The sequence below is a fragment of the Callospermophilus lateralis genome, chromosome 5, assembly GCF_048772815.1.
Source record: "Callospermophilus lateralis isolate mCalLat2 chromosome 5, mCalLat2.hap1, whole genome shotgun sequence".
NCBI lineage: Eukaryota > Metazoa > Chordata > Mammalia > Rodentia > Sciuridae > Callospermophilus > Callospermophilus lateralis.
The window spans coordinates 56,133,203-56,153,941 of NC_135309.1; the positions used below are offsets into that span (position 1 = coordinate 56,133,203).

Genomic DNA, 20,739 nt, shown 5'->3' on the forward strand with positions numbered 1-20,739 from the left:
GTAAGTGCTGATTCTTAGCTAATTTAGAGTTATTGGGGAAAACCTAGATGGTGTGAGACTCCCATCCTGTGATAGATTGTAATGGGTTTATTCGACTCAGATACCCAAGTTTGCAGTGACCAGCCTTCCAGATTTGAGGGAGTAATGGGTGTTGTCATTGAGGTTAATGACAAGGCAATGGGTTCCCACTTCTCTCTTCCTTGTATTTTGTTGGTGAAGACTCGAAAGGTGGTTGACATCATTCATGAATAAATTAAAATTAAGAATATAATAACTCTAAACATCAGTACTATGTTTCTTGATAACAATGGGGGAGATAAACGGAATCTGAGTTCATCACATCTGAGTTGATTATAGGAAATAAGAAGAAGTAGAGGGAAATACCCAGACACTTTGATCTACTAATTTCATTTTAGCTACAAATTTGCTTTTTAGACAGTAGGACTAGAATAGCCATTTTCTATTCCAGACCTAGGATGCTGTCTTGGTACCAGAAAATTTGGAAGTAAGAAATACTCCCCATAATTCTTAACCACATCAGTAAATTGCTAAATAGGAGAAATGTACAGAACCACAATGGAACATCAGATTTGTTCATCATAGTTGCTAAATTTGGAAACTTATCTGTTATATGCATGGAAGCTTCCAATTGCTGAATACATATATATTCTTTGTTGGTTGACTCTGAAATTTAACTGAGCTTTAGTCTTTGGAAGTTTGTGCCCATTCATCCATTTGCAGTTGTCCTTCAGGGTCTAGGGGATTGGTTCCAGGAGCCCCTCACCCCATAGCAGACACCCAAACCTGTGCATGCTCAAGTTCTTCATATAAAATGCTATAGAATTTGCATATAACCTATGCACAACCTGATCTACACTTTAAGTAATCTCTAGATTGTTATAACGCTTCATACAATGTAAATGTCATGTAAATAATTGTTATTTTGTATTGTTTAGAAATAATGACAAGAAAAAAGTCTACATGTTTAGTACAGGCACATTTTTTCCCCTAAATGTTTTCGGCCTGCAGTTGGTTGAATCCATGTATGCTGGATCCACATCTATGGATGGAGTGCCAGCTGTCCAGTGAAAAAGTTAAACAATCAGAAATCATTCCCCTTATGTTTGAAAAACTGAATGCTTTTTACTTTGATTGGAAAATCTTGTTAGAACCAGAGGAAAGAAAGGGAGACATAGAAGAAAAATCAGAAGGTAAACAGGTTAGAGTTTCAAAATGATCCAAGTTTGAAACGGGCCCTTGAATCTGAAGTACAAAAGACTTTTTTTTTTTTTTTTCACTCAAGAGATTGAATATTTGGCCACAAAACCTCAGACAGTTGAACCTTTATCAAAGACACTCGGTGTGTCTATATTCATAAGCTTTTTTCATGTCAGGTACCATCTGTACCTTGATTGAAAGGAAAGAGATCTGTGGGGACCCAGCAATGTCAGCATTGCCATTTTCTACCACTGAGATATTCACATTAAATGCAGAAAGAACCTGTGGGCGACCTGGTAACGTAGGAATCACCCTTAAAGATAGAAACATCTGTGGGGGTCTCAGAGCCATGGAATTGCTATTTCTTGATTTTTTTTCCCCGTTGGTAACAACAATAAAAAAGAAAAAACAAAAATATCTCTTCTTTTTCTCAGGCTACTTTTATTTTCCTCTGGACGAATTCAAAGGGTAGAATCTGTTGGAATCTAGATCAACCAAGATTTTATTTAAAGACTTCATAAGCATTTGAGTTTTTGCATAAGTTGATTGTGTAGCCAGGGCAGCTTGATTCACTTTTGCTTGAATCAGGAGTTAGAAATCCCTCTTCTCTTCTGTTTTTCTACTGCAGAAACTCTCAACAGTCCCATTGGGGCGTTGGAGAGTTGGGGGTCTTCAGAAAGGGGTAAGCAAAACTTTCATCCACAGTGGATTATTTTCTGATGAATATGTTCTCTTGTATTTGTCACAGAAAAGTGTCTTTATACTGCTTCTTTATTTTGTATATTTTCTCATTTTCTCTCTCCCTTTTGATTGTTTATGCCACGTGGGGAAAGTCTGCCTTCAGCCCCCTGGGTACTCCATCAGCTACTCACATTTGTGTTTAAATATCACTGTTTGTAATTGGATGTGATGGTGCCAGAGGGGACAAGGTTTTAAAAGGTGCTGTTTGGTGGGAGGAGCCTGGAGACAATCTATCACCATAATCGTTTCTTGGAATGTATTAATGCTCTTGTCTTCCTCTATTTCTTTCTGCCCCTCCCCGACCAAAGTGTGAAGGTTATCTTTTTCCTGGTTCTTAGTGTTCAGCAAACCCTTTGGTTCTGCACTCTGTCACTTTTCTGAATCTTCTCCTTATAGAGAGCTAAGTTCTCTTCCTACTTCCCCCAGTCAGCAGTGACTTAAGCAAGGTCCCTTTGAAGTCTTGGGAGAATTTGCACTTCAGCTGGCTGACTTGGAGCAAGGAGAGAATGTAGCTCCAACTGAATAACTTTTGTCCTGGAGGCTTTCATTCCATAAAAGAAAAATCAAAGAAGGATTAATAATTTTAAACCAAACCACACTTAATTTTGTTAAATGTTTCATCCTTTTCCTATGTGTACACTAAACCAATTACAGACTCAAAGCAAATGAATTGCACATTTTACTGGCGTAATCTTTGGCAGAGAAGCTGCCAGTGACAGAGAATGCCAGGGGATGTGCGAAATCATCTCGCTGCTTTCTTTCTGCTTAAAAATTTACTAGCATTGATATATGCTAACTAAATCCAACTACACTTTGCTATTCAGTCTTCTTCTTTCTTTCTTTTTTTTTTTTCATTGAGTATGGAACATTTTCTAGTTTTTTTCTTGAAGCTTAATATTTATGTATCAGAACCAGCCACAAGGGGCTATTTAATAAAAAATAAATAAAATAATTCTTCAGTTATTCAGGTGTACTTGCCACATTTCAAGTGCTTGAGTACTTCATGTGGCTAATGGCTCCTGTTCTGGAATAACTTAGACCTAGAACTCTTCATCATTGGACAATATAGATAGAGGTCTCAAGTTGCAACAAAGCCACAGACACTTGTGGTTGTAAAATGTTATCCCTTTGTGTTTGCTTTGAGAACAGTGCAATGGTGTATATGCATGATGAATTGGCAGAATGAGGTGCTTTAGAAAGAAGGTTCCTAAATAAAATGATGTGAGATGCTGAAAAGAGTAAAGCTAGGGTTGGGGCTGTAGCTCAGTGGCAGAGCTCTTGCTTAGCATGTGTGAGGCACTGGGTTCAATCCTTAGCACCACATAAAAATGAAACAAAATAAACCCATCCTATCCATCTACAACTGCAATTTCTTTTTTTAAAAAAAGGAGTAAAGCTAAACATAGCATCCATGGATGTCAGTCCTGTGTGCATCTTCTGGGAGGATACATCAAAGGGAGACAGAACTTTGGAGTTAAGATTGATTATATCCAAATCAGCCTTATCTTTTTACCAGCCTTCAAAAATCATTGGAAATGATGGTCACCAGAATAAAAAGCTAAGTAATAGCAACTAATTCTGTGTCAAAGACCCTCCTTTTTTAAGTTGGGAAGTGTGAAAATGGGGCGTGCTAACTTAAATATGTACATTAGTCTTAATTCCTGTGGCCAGTGTCCCAAAAAATCTGAGATTCCCATGTGGTGATGTTTTCTAAGCTTTTAAAAGCTTAGTTCTGTCTTGAATGTATTCCTATGCCCTTAGATTAAACCCTAGACACATAATAAATTTAAAATCACTTTTTGATCATTTTATTTTTCATTAGAGCATTATAGTTATGCATAATAGTTGGGTTCATTTTGAGTAAATCATACATGTATGGAATATGATTTCAATCCTGGATCCCCTCAGCCCCTCCTCTCTCCTCCTCTTCTCCTTCCTCTAATCTATTGATCTTCCTTTCACTCATTCATCTTCGGTTGAAATTTTCAACATACACATAAAGGTGAAATTTCCTGTGTTGTATTTATATATGCATATAACATGAGTTCATTAACTTTATTCCATTTTTCTTTCCCTTCCTTCCTCCCTCCTTCCCTCCCTCTTGCTCTCCTTCTTCTACTCTATTTATGTTCCCTGTATATTTATGATATCCCCTCCCACTGCCTTCTTTTCCTTATTTTGCTCTAGTTTCCAAATATGAGAGAAAACATTCAACTCTTGAATTTCTGAGTCTGGCTTATTTCACTTAGCATGATGTTCTCTGTTTCCATCCATTTACCAGCAAATACCAAAATTTCATTCTTCTTTATGGCTGAGTAAGACTCCATTGTGAATATATTCCACATTTTCTTGTAGATCATTTTATTTTATTCATTTAAAAAGAAATGCTGGAAATACAGGAAAAGAAAGTTGAAGAGAATATTGTCTACCAAATGTGCAACTTTTGTATTTTCTGAAGGCTAACTTTCTATAAATTTCTAGACTGAAAGAGAAGTTCTGTTATAGTAGCAAGGGAGATACTTGAGTTCTAAATTCTACATGAAATCAGGCTCTGCAAAGTTGAATGTGACCAGATGATCTAAAGTCTTATTCAAGGTTCCTAAAAATGAAGGATTATAGCTTTGCTTGTTGAAATTAATTACAATAAGTTTTGGTACTACATGTTGATACCAGGCTTTCTTGTTGCTTGAAATTCTCAACTTTTTGCCAGTACATTAAACTTTTCCATATTCTAGTGAGCATGTGCGCTCGCGCGCGCGCGCGCGCGCGCGCACACACACACACACACACACACACACACACAGACATGGAAAGCTCCACATCCATCCAGCGAGCTGACTGGTACCTGCAATGCAAGATGGAGATTGTGTTGGTGAAGTTGTGTCTGATGATGCCTGTGTAAGGCAATGTTGGACCAATGCACAGGCCAGGCTTGTTGGTCAGTTACCCAGAAGCAAGAACAAAGCATGATGGGATGTGAGAGCATCCAGCTCAGTCCACTCCCCTTTCCAGATGGATGAAAAAACAGATCAGAGAAGCTGAGTGACTTGTCCAAGTCCCACATTGGTTGGGGTTAGAGATTGAAATAGACTCACCTCTGCTATCTCTCTTTTTTTAGGCTCTTCTTTTCAGTCAAGCTACATTTCTTTAAGGTTTTTAAAAAATGGTGCTATAAAGGCCACTGGTTCTCTAGCAAATGCCTCTCAGGCTGGTGCTGGGTAAAGGTGATGTTTTAGAACCCTTTCCCTTTTCATTGGTATTACTTGATATAAGAATTCAACTAGGCCTCTCTGTGGTCATTTCTGCTCTTCTGTGTGTAAATCTTTGCCACTGTGACTATTAACATAAAAAGGATGGATTGACTTCTGACTGTGGGAAATAAATCACCCCAACTTTTGACAGCAGAGTTAGAAAAAAAAAAGGAAAAGATTAATTGGTTTTATTTAGTGGCTTATTGTTTATAGTGATAGCTATTAAAAATAGATAACCAGAGGCTAATAAATGTTAATGGTTCCTTCACTATTAGAAAAAATCAATTGTCAGTAGACATAGCATATATTAATATATTATTTTCTTTATAATCTTCAGTAGCATTTAAAAGAATTTATCCCTGAGAGAATTATTTTTTGAGGAATTCTTTTAAGGTTAGCATCTACTACCAAGAGCAGATTTGACAGGACATTTTTATCTGCATATAATTTTAATGGCTTTCAAAGCATCATTTTATAATTGTAATAAAATGCATGTGTAATTTGTCAAGATTGATAAACTCCTTACCAAGGACTCTTATATATTTCTTTGAAACTTGTTTGAGAGCAGTTAGATAGATTTCTAAATGTAAGTAATTAAAATTGTATAGTATTGAGTTATTGACCAATCCTGGACTATTAATCAAGCTAAAAAATTCTACAATCAGTGTTCAGTGTGCTGAAGCCGGGTAAAATAATAGTATTTGTGTTCAGTGAGGCAAGTAGCCACAATTAAGCACTTCACTTGACAAATGAGAGGGTACACTTTATTTTGTACTTAATTGAACTGTTGTACATGCTCGGTCACCATTGTCTCCTAGTCCTTCGTTTTGGTTTCTGATCATTGGGGTTTACGCATTTGCTAAAGGTAGAGCAATTAAGTCTGCTTTTGCTATTGGCTTTCTAAATGTAGCCAGAAATGTCTGCGCCACAAACCAGGGCTTAGTGAGCTGTTACTATCCCTCATGACAAATTAATTTTCTGAACAAAAATTTTGATAAACAAATTAGAGACCTGTCAAGGAATGATATGAAATAGCTTCGAACAGGGAAAACTCCTCAGGTTTTATATCACTCACCAGATTCTGCTTAAGTAAGCAGAAGAACTTCTGTGGAGAAGACAGAATTTTAATCTATTTTATGAAAACCAAAAATTGATTTACTTCTCATGAGCTGGAAAGAACGTGCTCTGATAATCTTGCTAATTATCAGGTATTTGTCACAACTTCCTTCCATTTGCTTTTGCATCACAGTCATCTTTCTGCAAGCATAGTGACATCCTGTCATTTCTCTGCTGCTATAAATCATTCCTTGTGACCAGATTAAACTGGGGAGCCGAGGTTCAAGAAAAAGACTCAATGGATAAATATTTGGGAGGGGGCTAGGAGGTCGAAGTCAGGATTTCTTTTACAAAGAGATGCATCTGGATGCTGCACATCTGTGTTCACCTGTGCGATACCAGCACTTGTACTCTACCTAGATTCCAAGATAGGTTAGTATTTATTAAAATGCGTGTGCAACTTGCCCACTTGCCCACATGTTTACTTGGCACTTAGAATAAGATCCAAACCCCAGAATGATCTTGGCATCAACTGCTTATGTCCTGTGAGGACAGTTTATTTTCAGTTTTCTGAATTGATGGAGATAATAACAGCCACTTTCCCTATCCTAGAGGGTTACTGTAAAGATGAAACTAGATAATTGATTTGATTTAAAAGCACTTGGAAAAGTTAAGAATGCCAGGGAAGCATGAGAGACATTACAGATTTTTCTCTTGTAATGTCTGGCTTAATGAAGCCTCTGTTTTTAAGGCTTACAAAGATACACTAATATTTGCCTGCAGGGAGATAAAGACAAGAAAGTAGAGGATTTTGAAATGGTATGATTAATACTGGAAGGAAATATTCATTTGGGAATTCATGTGTCTCAACAGCTCTGTGAATTTTGTTCCTGTGGCAACAAGTGAAGTAGTGAGGACCCAGAGGCCAAAACTCTGTGTTCTGTCTTTAAAAAGTGTGAAATACCACCAAAAAGCTTTGGGTCCTTGTTTCATAATGCTGATTCCTGCTGACCAACATGGAAAATAATGACCAGGCAGTGTCTTTATTTCTTTCAGACCCTATCAATGTGGCCACTGCTCCCAGTCCTTTTCCCAGCCTTCTGAACTGAGGAACCACGTAGTCACTCACTCCAGTGACCGGCCTTTCAAGTGCGGCTACTGTGGCCGTGCCTTTGCTGGAGCCACCACCCTCAACAACCATATCCGAACCCACACTGGAGAAAAACCCTTCAAGTAAGTAATGGCTTGGTCCTCCTCCTCTCAGCCTTTCCTGAGAGCTGGCAGATGCGTTGGCACAGCACTGCCCAGCTCAGCAAGAAGAAGGCTATTTGGAAGGTCAATGTCCAGACTGCATAAAATCTCCTTGGACAGTGGCTGGCCTTTGGAAAACAAAGTCGAGAAGCCTCCATACTGGTTCTGGCTCAATTTTTGTTACTTTATATTTAAGGTGATCTTTCTGTGTATGTCTTCTCATCAGTAAAATAAGGAGGTTTGAATAAGTAATTTGAATATTTCTAGTTTCTGAGGATCTGTGTGTCTAAACTTTATCCAGGAGACACACACATAGCACTCATGGCCATCAGTAAGCCCTATAACCGTAAGGGTGGCCCTATATTTAGGATATCTGAGTAATTCTCTCTTGGAGAACTTGAGCACTTCAGGATTCTGATGAACCATTTCCTCCTCTTTGTCATGTGTTAAGGAGTTTGATTCTATTATAGTAGCCAAAAACTGTGACTTAACGCTCAAAAATATCATGTTGGTGAAAAACTAAACAATAAAAGCAGACCAAGCACAGGGCATGTTGACTCTTTGAAGATTCGAAAAGTTTTTGAGGGAACATCAAAAGAGGTAAAACAAAATTCTAAGGGCTTTGGCAAAGTCAGGGCAATTAAATAAGATGATGTGTTCAAAATATAACCCAGTCATCAAAACAGTGGGCATCTGAATCATGCTATAGGACCTATTCCTTCATTCATCCATTCATTCATTTATTCATTCACTCATTCAATTATGTATATTTATTCATTCAACAAATATTTATTGAGCACTTACTTTTGTCCTGGGTGCCCAGCTAGGGCAAGAGATACAAAGGTAAATGAGTCTCAGCTCCCTCCCACCCTAACTTTGAAGACTTCATGCTCTAAGAGGAAACCCAATTAATCAACAAACACAGAGTGAAATGTGCAGCAATAAAACATGTATGTATAATGTTTGAAAATAGCAAAGAAAGAAATGGAATAGCCAATGCCATAGGGAGACGATGCTTCAGATGTATTTTGAAGGATGAGTAGGAGCTTATCAGATGTGAAGGGGAGAGAGGTATTTCTATTAGCTCAAATAGCATGTAGAAAGGCTTGGGAGAGTGAACCTGCACACATAGCTGGTTGGTGGTCTCAAAGCAATTTTAACTGTCTCTTCAACCCTCTTATATCTCTCTCTACTCATTTGCCATTCTGGCTTCCCCTTTTGAGAAAGAAAATTAAAAGTGCATAGATGTGCAGCCTTATTTGCCTTCTGTAGGACAAGCTCAAATAAGAGTGGAAACAATCCAGTCCATAGGCGACAGCCCCTTTGCACATTCTCAGCCACAACTTCCTTGAGTCCTGTGACCCGTGATTTTCCCTCTGAATCTGCTGTTTGGACATGTTGTTGTGCTCACACTGATAGGTACAGCTTAGAGTAGCAAAGTCCTGCAGGTCTGGGTCCTCCCTGCCTTAGTGGTCTTCCAGTAAAAGAAGGACCTCATAAGAGCCTGTCACCTTTGGTCACCTCCCCAAGAATTAAGTTACCTCAGTTTGTCTTTCTTAACTATTTTTTATTGATTTAATTGATATTAATAATAAAATAATAATAATCTTGATAATTTTTGTCTGTGTCCTTAGCTTGCTCATGGACTAAGGGCAGGATGGGGTCTAGACTTCGGCTTGAAGTATGGCAACCTGCAGCTCAAAGGGGCACCCTTCTCTAATCACCCTGAGGCACCAAAGGCTCACCCCAGGTGCCGGAGTTCCTTCTCGCTGATATTTGTGTCCTGCCTGGTGGACTCTGCCATCACCCTGAGGCCTGATGCCCAGGGGCTTCACAGATTCTGGATTCAGTCCCCTCCTGGAGGTGGAAAGTGACAAGGACACATTTCTTGTGTCTTTGAGCAAGAGAGCTTTTCAAAAACAGAGGTGCAGGAGATCCAAGCATCTTTCTGGTCCCTCATATTAGACAGGCAGTCAGACAGACACAGAGCCAGGAATCAGATTGATTTTTATCTTGTTGCTGTGTAAATAGATTTTAGTAATTAATTGAAGAGGTTCCAGGGTCAAAATGGGAAATAGATTTCTATTAATGTTAAGGTGTTACTTATGTGTAACCTTGTTGACTCCACTCAATTTTTTTCTTTAACATCCTGTTTTTGTCATGTTTCCAATAGAGTTGCCATCTTAACTTAATTTTCATTCATTGAATTAATATTTGAAAGGGTTTAGCAATTACATCTTTTCCTCTTTCCAACAGTATTGTTTGTGCTAATTTCATCTGGGAAAAAGAAAAAAAACAAGGAAACAACCAGGGTTGTTGGATACCATTCGATATACATATTATAGTTCCTTCTGTTCCCACTCTTATCAAGATAGCCACAGGCTATAATTTTTTGGGGGGGGGATTTTACTTTATCAAATATATATTTCCACATAAGAGCTGAGTGTATGCTTATTTGGAAAGTGCAAGGTTTAAACATCATCTAGGAAATGGAAAGCTAAATCCTTTAGTGTATACAACCAGGTCTTTCAGAATTGAACTATCCCAAGAGAGTTTTGGGAATCTTCCAACTACAGCCCATGGATATCCAACCCGTGGACATTTGTAAATATTATGAAGATATCCTTTTACAAGCTTATAAAACAAACATTCAAAAAAAATTTTGTTGCATACTAGTCAATAAAAAGGGTTTCGTCAGGATGGTTAATTTTACTACTTCAGCTAATGGGTATTGGCTTAAACAATGTTGAAGAAAAGAAGAATCTTGTAAAGATACACAACCCTAAATCCGATGCCTGGAGCAGCTTCCAACTAGATGACCCAAATGGCTCAGTCCCCAAATTGTACCACCCACCCTGGACTCAGGGGCCTTTGCCAAGTCTGAGCCTTCCACATCAGAAGAAAGCCCTTTCCAAGTTCTAAAATCTGAGCAATGAGTTTTGGAAGCAGTTCAAGATCACTGGCATCCAAAGAAGGCTGGAGAAGACTTGGCATTAAGAGGTCAGAATTCATTCTAGGCTTCTTACAACCTGTATAGCTGAAATCCCATTGAAAGAATCTATCTCCTGAGTTCGAGGTAGATCACAGGACTACTGACAGCTAACCTAGGCCGTAGACTTAGAATTCTGACATATAAGAGCACATAGGAAAATGAAAAAAAAACCAAAGATCATATTGAAGGTTTTGGCTTTCAGTTTGTTCTGTGAGACTGGAACTTGTGGAGAACGAGGAGCAAAAGAAAGACATCATTTCATTTAACAGCAATAGCCAAGCACTTTATTGCAGAAAAGAAGAAGGGGAGGGAGGTAAGTTGGCAGTCTGAAAATTCTTCTTTATAGTGAGGACCCTTTCTTCCTAAACACAGAGTCTCAAGATTTCAGGTGGGCTGGTCAGATCCACTCTGCTGTGCCTGGGAGGACCCAATTGAGCTGCCTGATGCCTGCCTGGCTTCTGAGCCTGGAAAGCTGCACAAGCAGCCTAGGACTCTTCTCAGAGGGGTTCTTCATCCTTGTTAGAAGCAAGTGGAAATAATCCCCACTATATTTTGCCTCAAATAAAGCAGTTTGGCTGAGTACAAAGAAAAATCAAAGGAAATTCCAAAGGATGCCTAACAGTTAAACAAGATCTAGACGAAATCCAAGCAAATCAGTAAATATGCATTGAGCACACCACACATATGTGCAGTTTGGTCCAATTCAAGAAGTATTTTGTGACATATTGCAGATGCACAGAAATCTTCTTGCATGTTTTCTGTGTAACAGAACTTTATATCATCTGTTAAGCTCCCAGTACATATAATCCAATCAACCAGCCCATTTGAGTGAAGGAGAATCTCAAATTGAAAAGGAAATCAAGTCTAAGACTCCCATGCCAGCAGGAAGTTGGGTACTTTCTTTTTGCTGAAATACTTGGAAGACTTTCCACTTGTGTGTTCCTTCAAGGCTGCAAAATCAGCACCCATGCCAAGTGAAGGCACAATAAGGAAGACCCTGTGTGCAAGAGCATTTCTCTCCTCTGGGCTTATCCTCTGTGTCTGTCTTTCTTCCTTATCCTGCTACATTCCATGAAGTCCAGGTTAACAGATGCCGGAACCCCATCCCTTGCATGAGATTGTAATTCAGGGGTAATAAATGCCAACTCACATATAAGCTGGCTCTGACTTCCCAGAAGCAAGGTATTTTTATATCTAGCTGTCTTTAATTCCTCAAATATACAAATTATATTATAGTTCTCAATCCACATAGGTATTATTTCTAGTAGCCCACTTTCCTTAAGAAGAGGAAACCACTGAGAAAAGGATCTAAATTCAGGTAGCTTCAACACATCTGCATGTGTTTTCTCTCATACTTGGTAGGAAGATGGTACTAGAGATGATCTTTTAGGAATCATCTTTGCAAGCACACTACAGATCAAAAAAGATTTCCTATTCCAACAAATTGCTCCATGCATGTAAGTCTCTGTGAGACATTCAGATAAACATTTGAGAAAAGCATAACTCTGCCCTTAATGTCTCCATTGTTGTAAGCATTTAAATGTCACGTACACTTTTGCCTCATTTGAAGCACTAAGCTTCCCATTTGTGAAGTCTTCATATTTTCATACACAACATTAGGGGGGGCAGAAGCATAGCCAGGTAAAGTGTCATTCCTCACAATTGTTCAAACTCTTTTGCTCTCTTTGAAATTGATCCTAGAGCTTCAAAATAAAAAAAAAAAAAGGAATATAATAATTTGAAAGTTTGTCAGGTAGTTGAAAGGTAGTATATTTTGACACACTAATCTAGTAACTAATCAGTTTTCTAATAAACAATCAGTGGTTGCTAACATGTCATCAGCACTCCAGGAGCTCTGGAGAGGGGATGAGCTGCCCGCGGACGTTAATGAATACACCCAAAATCATTAGGTGATCAATACTTCTGAGTTATTTTCATTGAGCTGATAGGTCTGATACATTAAAGCTGACATTATACATTTGTCAAGATCACAGTGCAGTTTTTAACAGTGGAACAGGCTGCTAAAAATATTCCCTGAAAGACAATCAAAGAAACACAACTTCTTCACCCTGACACACTCAGCTGGCACACGAGTCTGGAAAATCCAAGTAAATGCGGAAGCCCCAGCCTCCCAACATTTACAGACATGCCAGAACCCCACACCGGATGGGCATGGTCTATTTCTATAGGAGATTATTTTTGTGGCAGGACACTTTCTATGATTTACTAGTAAAGAGGAAAGGGGGAATGCAGCCCCCATGATGAGACATGTGGCTTCCTGATCTGTGATAGGGCAGAGGGACTTCCTTGTGGAGGCTTTTGCCACAGCTCCAATAGCATAGAGACCTAAGAACTGGAGATTGTGATATGTAACTATCTGCAGCTCCTCTTGAATATTTTTTCCTTCAGAGCTTTGAGGAGAGGACATTAGTGGGATGACTGAGGTGGCTGCTAGGCCCTGGCAGGGGCTGTGCCAGTGCTCTGGGAAGCCCAGATGTTTAAGGTGGTGATGGGGAAGTTGCTGTGCCCAGCTTGCTGCCACATTTCAGTTGCAAGGGGTGTGTATACACATAGTCACAATCATCCAGGAACAATAGCCATAGAAACTCTGGAGCCTCCATCAGATTGCATGTGTGTGTGTTGTTTTCTATAGATCAAGTTGCCATTGAACTAGTAAGTGAGGCTTGTGTGGGAGATGGAAATGCACCCAGGGTCTCCAAATTACAATCTCTTTTTCTTTCTTTCTTTCTTTCTTTCTTTCTTTCTTTTTTTTTTTTTTTTTTTTATAAGTTAAGGAGAGGAGATATTGTTGAAGTATGAAGCCAGTTTGCTCTTCTTGGACATACGGGCCTCTAATTGTGGCCCACATGTACACTATTTTTACTGTGTTTTCAGTGGGGTTGAATCATTTAAATCACACAAATAACCCTTGATTCCCATTTTTTCTAAGTCTTCCCACCACCACCATAAACCCTCATTTTGTAAAGTGTCCTAATCCTAAATTTGGGTTAGGCTGTAACACTAAAACTAGCTTTTGCAAAAAAAAAAAAAAAAAAAAAGCAGCCTCCTCACCCAGTACCTCTTAGGCAAACTAATGTACTGCTTCCACTAGTTTCCAAATCCTGAGATGATCGTTCTTTGGCTGTTGGGCTGAGGGGAGTAGAATTCTGGGTTTTAAATTAGCAGCAGGTGAAATTCTATTTGTCATCAATTTCTCTTTGGGGTTACGGAGCAGAAAACTGCAGACAAGCTGCTGCTTTGATGGCTCACTCCTAAAAATCTCTTTTTGTTCTTTATCTATTTGAACTGACAGTGATCAGAGCTGCAGCAGGACAGGGCTCTCTGGAGAAATCACCTTCCCCCTGCCTATTGACAGATCCCTCTGTTCTGCATCAGACGGGCTTTGTCCCATCCCAGGCATCCAGGCCTTGGAAGGAGCCACCAATTAAACCTCTTGAGCCGGTAAAATCTGAAGCCACTTTGGAGTGTCTGTTCCGATTAGGCAGGATGAGAGGAAGCCCATCACCCTGCAGGCCCCGCTCCCTGGTCTCAATTTTCTCTCTTGCCTCCACCAGGTGCGAGAGGTGTGAGAGGAGCTTCACGCAGGCCACCCAGCTGAGCCGACACCAGCGGATGCCCAATGAGTGCAAGCCAATAACGGAGAGCCCAGAATCAATCGAAGTGGATTAACTGATTGACTGGTTGGAATTAAACTGCAAGGAAAGTCATGATTAAATGTCACGGATACTTAAGCAAAACCAAAGATTTCCTCTGAGCAACTTTCAATCAGTCCCAGAAAACCAAAAGCAGTAATAAAATAAGTAAGATGTTAAGAGATATTGATCCTGGCGTGGAAGTCAGACCAGGAAAGAGATTATTTATTTATGACTAGGGATGAGACTGATTTCAGTGGACAACTAACCTGGGATGGCTAACATTTCCAGTCCCACCATGTATTTGCTTTGTTTCTAAAAAGCTTTTTTAAATTGTTATTTAATACCAAAGGGAGGAATCGAAGGGGTTCTTCTGCCCACGGTTGTGACTAAGAATGCACAGGGACTTGGTTCTCGTTGCACCTTTATTCCATAGCATGTTCAAGACCCATTGTGCAGCCATTCTTCCTGCTGTTTTGGTTTGGCCTGGCCCGATACTGGCTGCCCCAGCAGGGACCCTGGAAGCAGAAGCGAGACCCTCGCTAAGGCAGCACCATCTGCAGCGCCAGCGCAGCCGTCTCCGTATTCTCATTCTCGTGCACTTTCATGCGGCTCCTTCCATCCAACAGCCTGGTCCTGATGCAGGAAAGCCTGGAACAGGAAGAAAATGGTTTCAGTTTCAAAATTCAGAGGAGAAAGTGGGGGACTGACTTTGTCCTGTCAGGATTTCAAAAAACATTTAAAATGTTTGGAGCTTCATAATACAGTACATTGTTCCGAAGCAGCTAGTTGAGAAAATTTTGTTTTCAATAACATTTTAGCTTAAAAAAGAAAACGGAAATAAATTTCTTCAGTCTGAGGCTAAGTATAAGGTATTAGGCTTCAAGTAATTTTTCTTTGTTCTTTCTTTGCAATGGATGAATATGTGAACAAACATGGTGCTGCGCTCACGGTCAATAGCTTCAGTTTAGGTACCTTCATCTTCCTTTCTTATACAGGTGAAGCCCAAGAGGCCCCCTTTCCACAGTACAGAGTAGGGCAGGAGCATTTCTGCAAAAATGGGTGAAAATAGGTCAGACAAGGAAACATTGAGAGGAGGAGCCACCGAGCGGGTTGTGGTTAGACCAGAAAGCAGCTAATTTTATCAACAGGAATTACCTTTCCTCTCTCCAGATAGATTCATCAAAGGGAAAGGAGTATCACACAATTTCACTGCTCTTTGAGTGCCTGGAAAGTGAGTTGAACTTCCGCTAGCCTTTTGGTGTTTCACCAATGGTGCTCAATAAAATTGGATCGCATTCCATGAAACAGTGCCATGTCAGGAAGAAATGATGTCTCCTGCAGCGCTTGGTCCATTAGCTCCCAGCAGCAACTCAGAGGCTGCATCTACCTCCATGGCCAGTTGAGAGAGAGCTGAACAGTTTATTTAGAGTACATAATAACACCTTCTCTTTGTAAATTTCTTGGTCACCCTTTAGCAAGGCACAGCCTTTTAAGGAACTCCTTGTCTTCGAACTCTCTCGTCTTCCCTCAAAAAAAAAAAAAAAAAGAAACTCATTACTGAATGGCAGGAATACTGTGTGGTTCAGTTTAATCTGTCACTGTGTATTTGGTTCTCTAACAATCTTTTTTTTCTCTTTTAATTTTTCTTCTCTGTCCCATAGAACCCAACAGCCACATTTAAAACGGGATAAAATAGGGCCTCGTTCACCATGTTGGTAGTTAGAATCATCTCTAGGCTTGTGGGCCACGCTAAAAGAAACTTGGCTAATTCTGATCTATCTTGCCTGATCTTGAACCATTCACCTAGAGTTTCCTCCCAGTGCTTGTTGTCTCCCGGTTCTGGAAATAGTAAGCAATCTGTATTACTATGCAACTATTGCTGACTGAAAGACTTCTCTTCAGTAGATGGAGACTTTACATTCCCTGCCTAAAGTCATGATGACATTTGCCTGCAATGTCTGTCACTGGGAAGGGTGAATAAATTGTAGCCACATTTACCTGAAACCTGCAACAACAACAACAAAAAAATGATGGGTCAGCTATGTAGATGAGCTAACTGTTCCATTGTATCAAGGCTGTACCATTTGGCTGAACTTTTTTGAAAATGATAAGAAGGGACTCTGTTTCTAATATTTTTTAGTGAGAAAAATCAGCTCATCCATTGCTCCATTTCTTAATCGAACACAAAGCATTTCACTCAGGTGTCATGGGCTGCACCTGCAGGAATGAGACATCGCCTTCCTTGATATCTGGCATGGGAAGAGTTTCCATAGCTATGAGCTCTGCCACTCTAGTGGCTTTGCTAGCTGGTCTCAAACTCCCACCAAATGTGGCAGTAACCTCTACCAAAAGATTCTTCTAGTGTTCTCCATTCAAGCCTACTTTTTCTCCTCTATTATTAAGAAAAAAATTTATATGTATTCAACCAAATTTGGTCAGAAAACATTCTCATAACAAACAAAATTGGGTACTGTAATTTTCCACACATTTGGGGACGTTCACGGTTTTCACATTTCTGAGCCATTGCCAGCTTCCAGCAGACTGCCCCCCGCTGTCTGTTCATAACACAGACCTGTACCTGCAAAGTGGCTTGGAGCCCTGGAGCAGGTTCTGATGTCATTTGGATCCCAAAAGTTTTAATCAATATGGATACTGGGAAACAGATTTCTCCTTGAAACTTCCCAACAACAGAAAGGCTTCAACTGTTTCTATTTAAAATATACACATAATCCCTTGGGACATAGTAAATGGGTGGTAGAAACTACAGTTGTGAAGATTTGCCCATTTTCCTCATTAGCAACTTCCTACCTTATAATGGCACAAAGAGAGTAAAAGCTCTGCGTCATGGAGTGAACAGGATATCTAAGATGAGGAAGGTGAACTGTCAGAACTGAATCAGGGTTTGGCTTTTTGTTTTTTAAATGGGGATTGAACTCAGGAGCACTTTACCATTGAGCTATATTCCCAGCCCTTTTTGAGACAGAGTCTCACTGAGTCGCTTAGGATCTCATTAAGTCGCTGAGGCTGGCCTTGAAATTGTGATCCTCCTGCCTCAACACCCCTCCAGTCATTTGGATTACGGGTATGTGCTGGGATTATAGGTTGGCTCTTGAAGCAATCTTTTTTTACCTTTTTTGATCAATGGGGCAGATTTTTTTTTCTCCTTTAGAATAAAACTTTCCATTCTAGTATAAACTCATTGGTTCAGCTAAGAGTCTAAGCCTAAGGGTAATGCCAGGTAAAAGACATAGTGTGGGGGAAGGAGAGGTGAAGCTACAGACCATCACATTTCTAGAAAAATCTCAGTAACCTAAAGAATATTTAAATACTTTTCCCAAGAAGTGTTTTTTTTTTTTTTCCAGATGAGCTTTTCCTTTGGATTTTGTTTTTATTTTTAAAATTACTTTTTTCAGGGCAGATATTTTTTATAAAGTTATTGTGTGAGTAATTAAAGCTGCAGGGTTTACTCTTGTGAAATTTATGTAATTTGGTTCAATTAGTAAATTTGTATTGGGAACTCATTCACATGTACCTTGTTGAGAAACTACGTCTAACAGAAAAGATTATGATACACTGTGTCTCACAGGGATTACAATTTCTTGGGTTGCACCTTGGAAAAACTTCATTCTTAACCACATATACAAATAGTTATAGACATTTACCAACTCATTAGTTTTTTCATCAATTGATTGGCTCATTGTTTCATTCATTTATTCCACATATATTTACTGAGCTCTTGATTTGTATCAACACCCCATTGTAGTTGTTCACTGTAAGTAACATTATTTAAGTAATTATTGGTGAGGAAATAATATTCTCCTAAGTGACCAGCTAATAGCCTGAGTAATTCCCTTGGACTATCGTCTCAGTGTAATTACAGAGATTTCTGCAACAGAGAGAATCTGACAGATTAAAAACTCAGCCAGGGACCTGAAAATAGTATGTTTGAAAACCAATTCAGAGGCACAGCTTGGTTGTCTTTGGTTAGCCCACCAGGCTATTGGTTCTTAACAATATCAAGAAATCCCACTAGGGCTGAAGTCATAGGTTTTTACAGTGATTCCAGTGATAAGACCATAAATGGGAACAGGGCTAGAGTTGCTCAGGGAAGAAAATCCACAGATCCTGAATGAGTCTGAGGTATCTCCTTTGTGACAAGCCCAGCCAATGTAGCTCCTGGCCCCAGTGTGTGGCTCTGGTGCTCCTAGAGGTGGGGACTCCCTGGTGTCTGCTTCAGAATGTTCCTCACCTGTACTCAGGTGCTTCTGAGAGCACTATCTTCATCAATGGCTTACAGATAGTGGTTGCTTGTTAAATTTAGTATTTTAAACTCACCATCAAACTCCTTAGACATCTAAATTGGAGCATCTTCCTCTTCAGTAGTCCCATCCTCTGAGGCTCTGGGTCTTTGGGATACACTATTGCCAAACTGATCACTGGTAACTGGTTATTAGAGTTATTGGAGTAAGAAACTAATATTCAATTGGTTTTCAGAGTAGAAGTAACATTATTACTATATTTGTTTTGCACCAATTTAAGAACATAAAATGTAAGTATCAATTGAGTTGTATAAAATGGAAAACATGGTACATCTCACAAAGCAGGGCATGTCCAGAGCAATGTGGAGCCAGTGCTCACTCTGAGCATCCACCCCAGCATTCAAGAGCAAATTCATTGCTCTCCTCTGAAGGCTACACATGCCTGAAGAAACTAGTCCAAAAGAAACAAATGAAGTCCTGCATGTGAATTTAATTTTATTTCCACCGTGCTAATTTCTGACATTAAATCTGGAACAACTCTAAGGGATATGCATCTTTAAGTGATAACAGTAGATTCTAGAAATATCATTCCTTTGTCAGGATCCTTTTGAGGTAGGTAACTTTGGAAACACTTTGTGAAGTGAATAGGTGTTTGGGTACATATCACCCAGTGTTTGAAATTTTCTCATTGCTAGTTTTATCTGAACTGCCAAAAGATAACAACAGAGCCCTGGGAAAAGCACATATTTCAGCCCTCCTCCAAATTAAATCCTACAAACACAAAGTTCAGCTGCCAGGTAGAACTGACAGAGAGAGTCAAATGGAAAAGAGTATTGTTGTATTTCTGGAAGCCTTGCCACAGATGCTTAGCCTATAATCCAGGGTTGGGTAAACATTTAAAAATTCCGTTTCCTCTTTTAAGTAATAATGGCAGATGCTTCAACAAATCAATATGTAAAATGTCAAAAACCAAACATATATCAGAAAACAGGATGAAGGCACAAAACTATGCATTGTCTTCCCTGAATACTGAAGATACTACCTTTGTAGTTAGAAAAGAATCTGTTGAGTGACTTTTAATGGAAAAATAAGGAAACTCTGAGTTTATTCGCTCAGATGTTGATGGAGGTGGTGATAATGATCGTAACTTACCTTATGCAATTACTGTCAGGCACTGTTCTAACTGCTTCACATGGATTATCTAACTTAATCCTCAATTATTCTATAACAAAGGTAACATCATCATCTCATTCTCATACATACTTAACCATATGATCTCAGGCAGCATCTTTTCTCCCCCTCCAAAACCATGTAATTTCTAAAAGGGAAAAATGCTTCCTTTTGCAAACCTGCTTTGTGAGAACAAGAACTTTTTGAAATTAACAAAGTATAATTTACTTACAAAATATGTTTGTGAAAATGCATCATTGTCGTGGCTGATTCTGTAATCTCTGGTTCTATGTTGCTGGGCAGCAGAATTTCAAACATCTCATAGCTGGCAGGCACTTTTTGTTTTTCTAAATACGCAACTAAAATTCCACATTAAAAAAAATAATAGCCCTCTCAAGTGTGTGAAACACATCAGGACAAATGGCAACAGGAGGGAAGGGCAGTTATGTTGGAGAGTGGCCAAAAGAGAAGAAGGCTTGAACACTATCGACAAGTGAAAACACATCCTGAACAGCGCTACGTGAAATCTAGTGTTCTTTCTTTGTTCTGACTGAATGCTAAGTGAGTTACTTTTCAGGCATCAATGGAGTAATTATGCAGTTGTGTCCATTAAGAATATGGGCTTATGTGGTTAGCTTGTTGGTTTAAAGCAGTGAGGGAGAAAGACTCCAGTCATTATAGGTTCTGTTCTTCAAAGGCATAAATATTGTTACATGCATGGAGTACTCAAGGACCTGGTTCAAGTTCCTGGGCATAATCTAGATGTTTGTGAAGTTTGTTCCAAAAGTAAGTTTACAATCTTTCTTCACCAACTGGCTCTGTTACCAGGCAATTCTTACTGTGGTATTGAAACCACAGTGTATGCTTACCTTCCTCCAGATTCTAACAGACACATTTGTTAAAAAACAACAATGAATGTGCTTTCTGAGTCAGTTGAACATGGCAGCCTCCTAAGTTGGTATTTCCTGTTTCCTGTCTTACAAAATATCCCTGCTGCTGCCTTTCTTCCCAAAAGCTTGGCACGTTACTCCTGGCCAAGAGTAATCTTATAAACTTAACAAATTGAAGATACATTTCCACAGCAGAACTCTTTTGTGTTAAAAAAAAAAAAAAAAAATCCTGCCACAGCAGGTGATTCCCACATG

The 20,739-nt window shown here is 39.3% G+C and overlaps 1 protein-coding gene across 1 annotated transcript in view; it reads left to right on the forward strand.

Moving 5' to 3' along the window:
* Positions 1-14,199, forward strand: part of Prdm6 (PR/SET domain 6) — a 99,793-nt gene extending 85,594 nt beyond the window's left edge. The window contains exons 6-7 of the mRNA XM_076855896.1: positions 7,323-7,499; positions 14,085-14,199. Coding sequence (XP_076712011.1) covers positions 7,323-7,499; positions 14,085-14,199 — 292 coding nt within the window. The remainder of the gene's footprint in view (positions 1-7,322; positions 7,500-14,084) is intronic.
* The last annotated feature ends 6,540 nt before the right edge of the window (positions 14,200-20,739 follow it).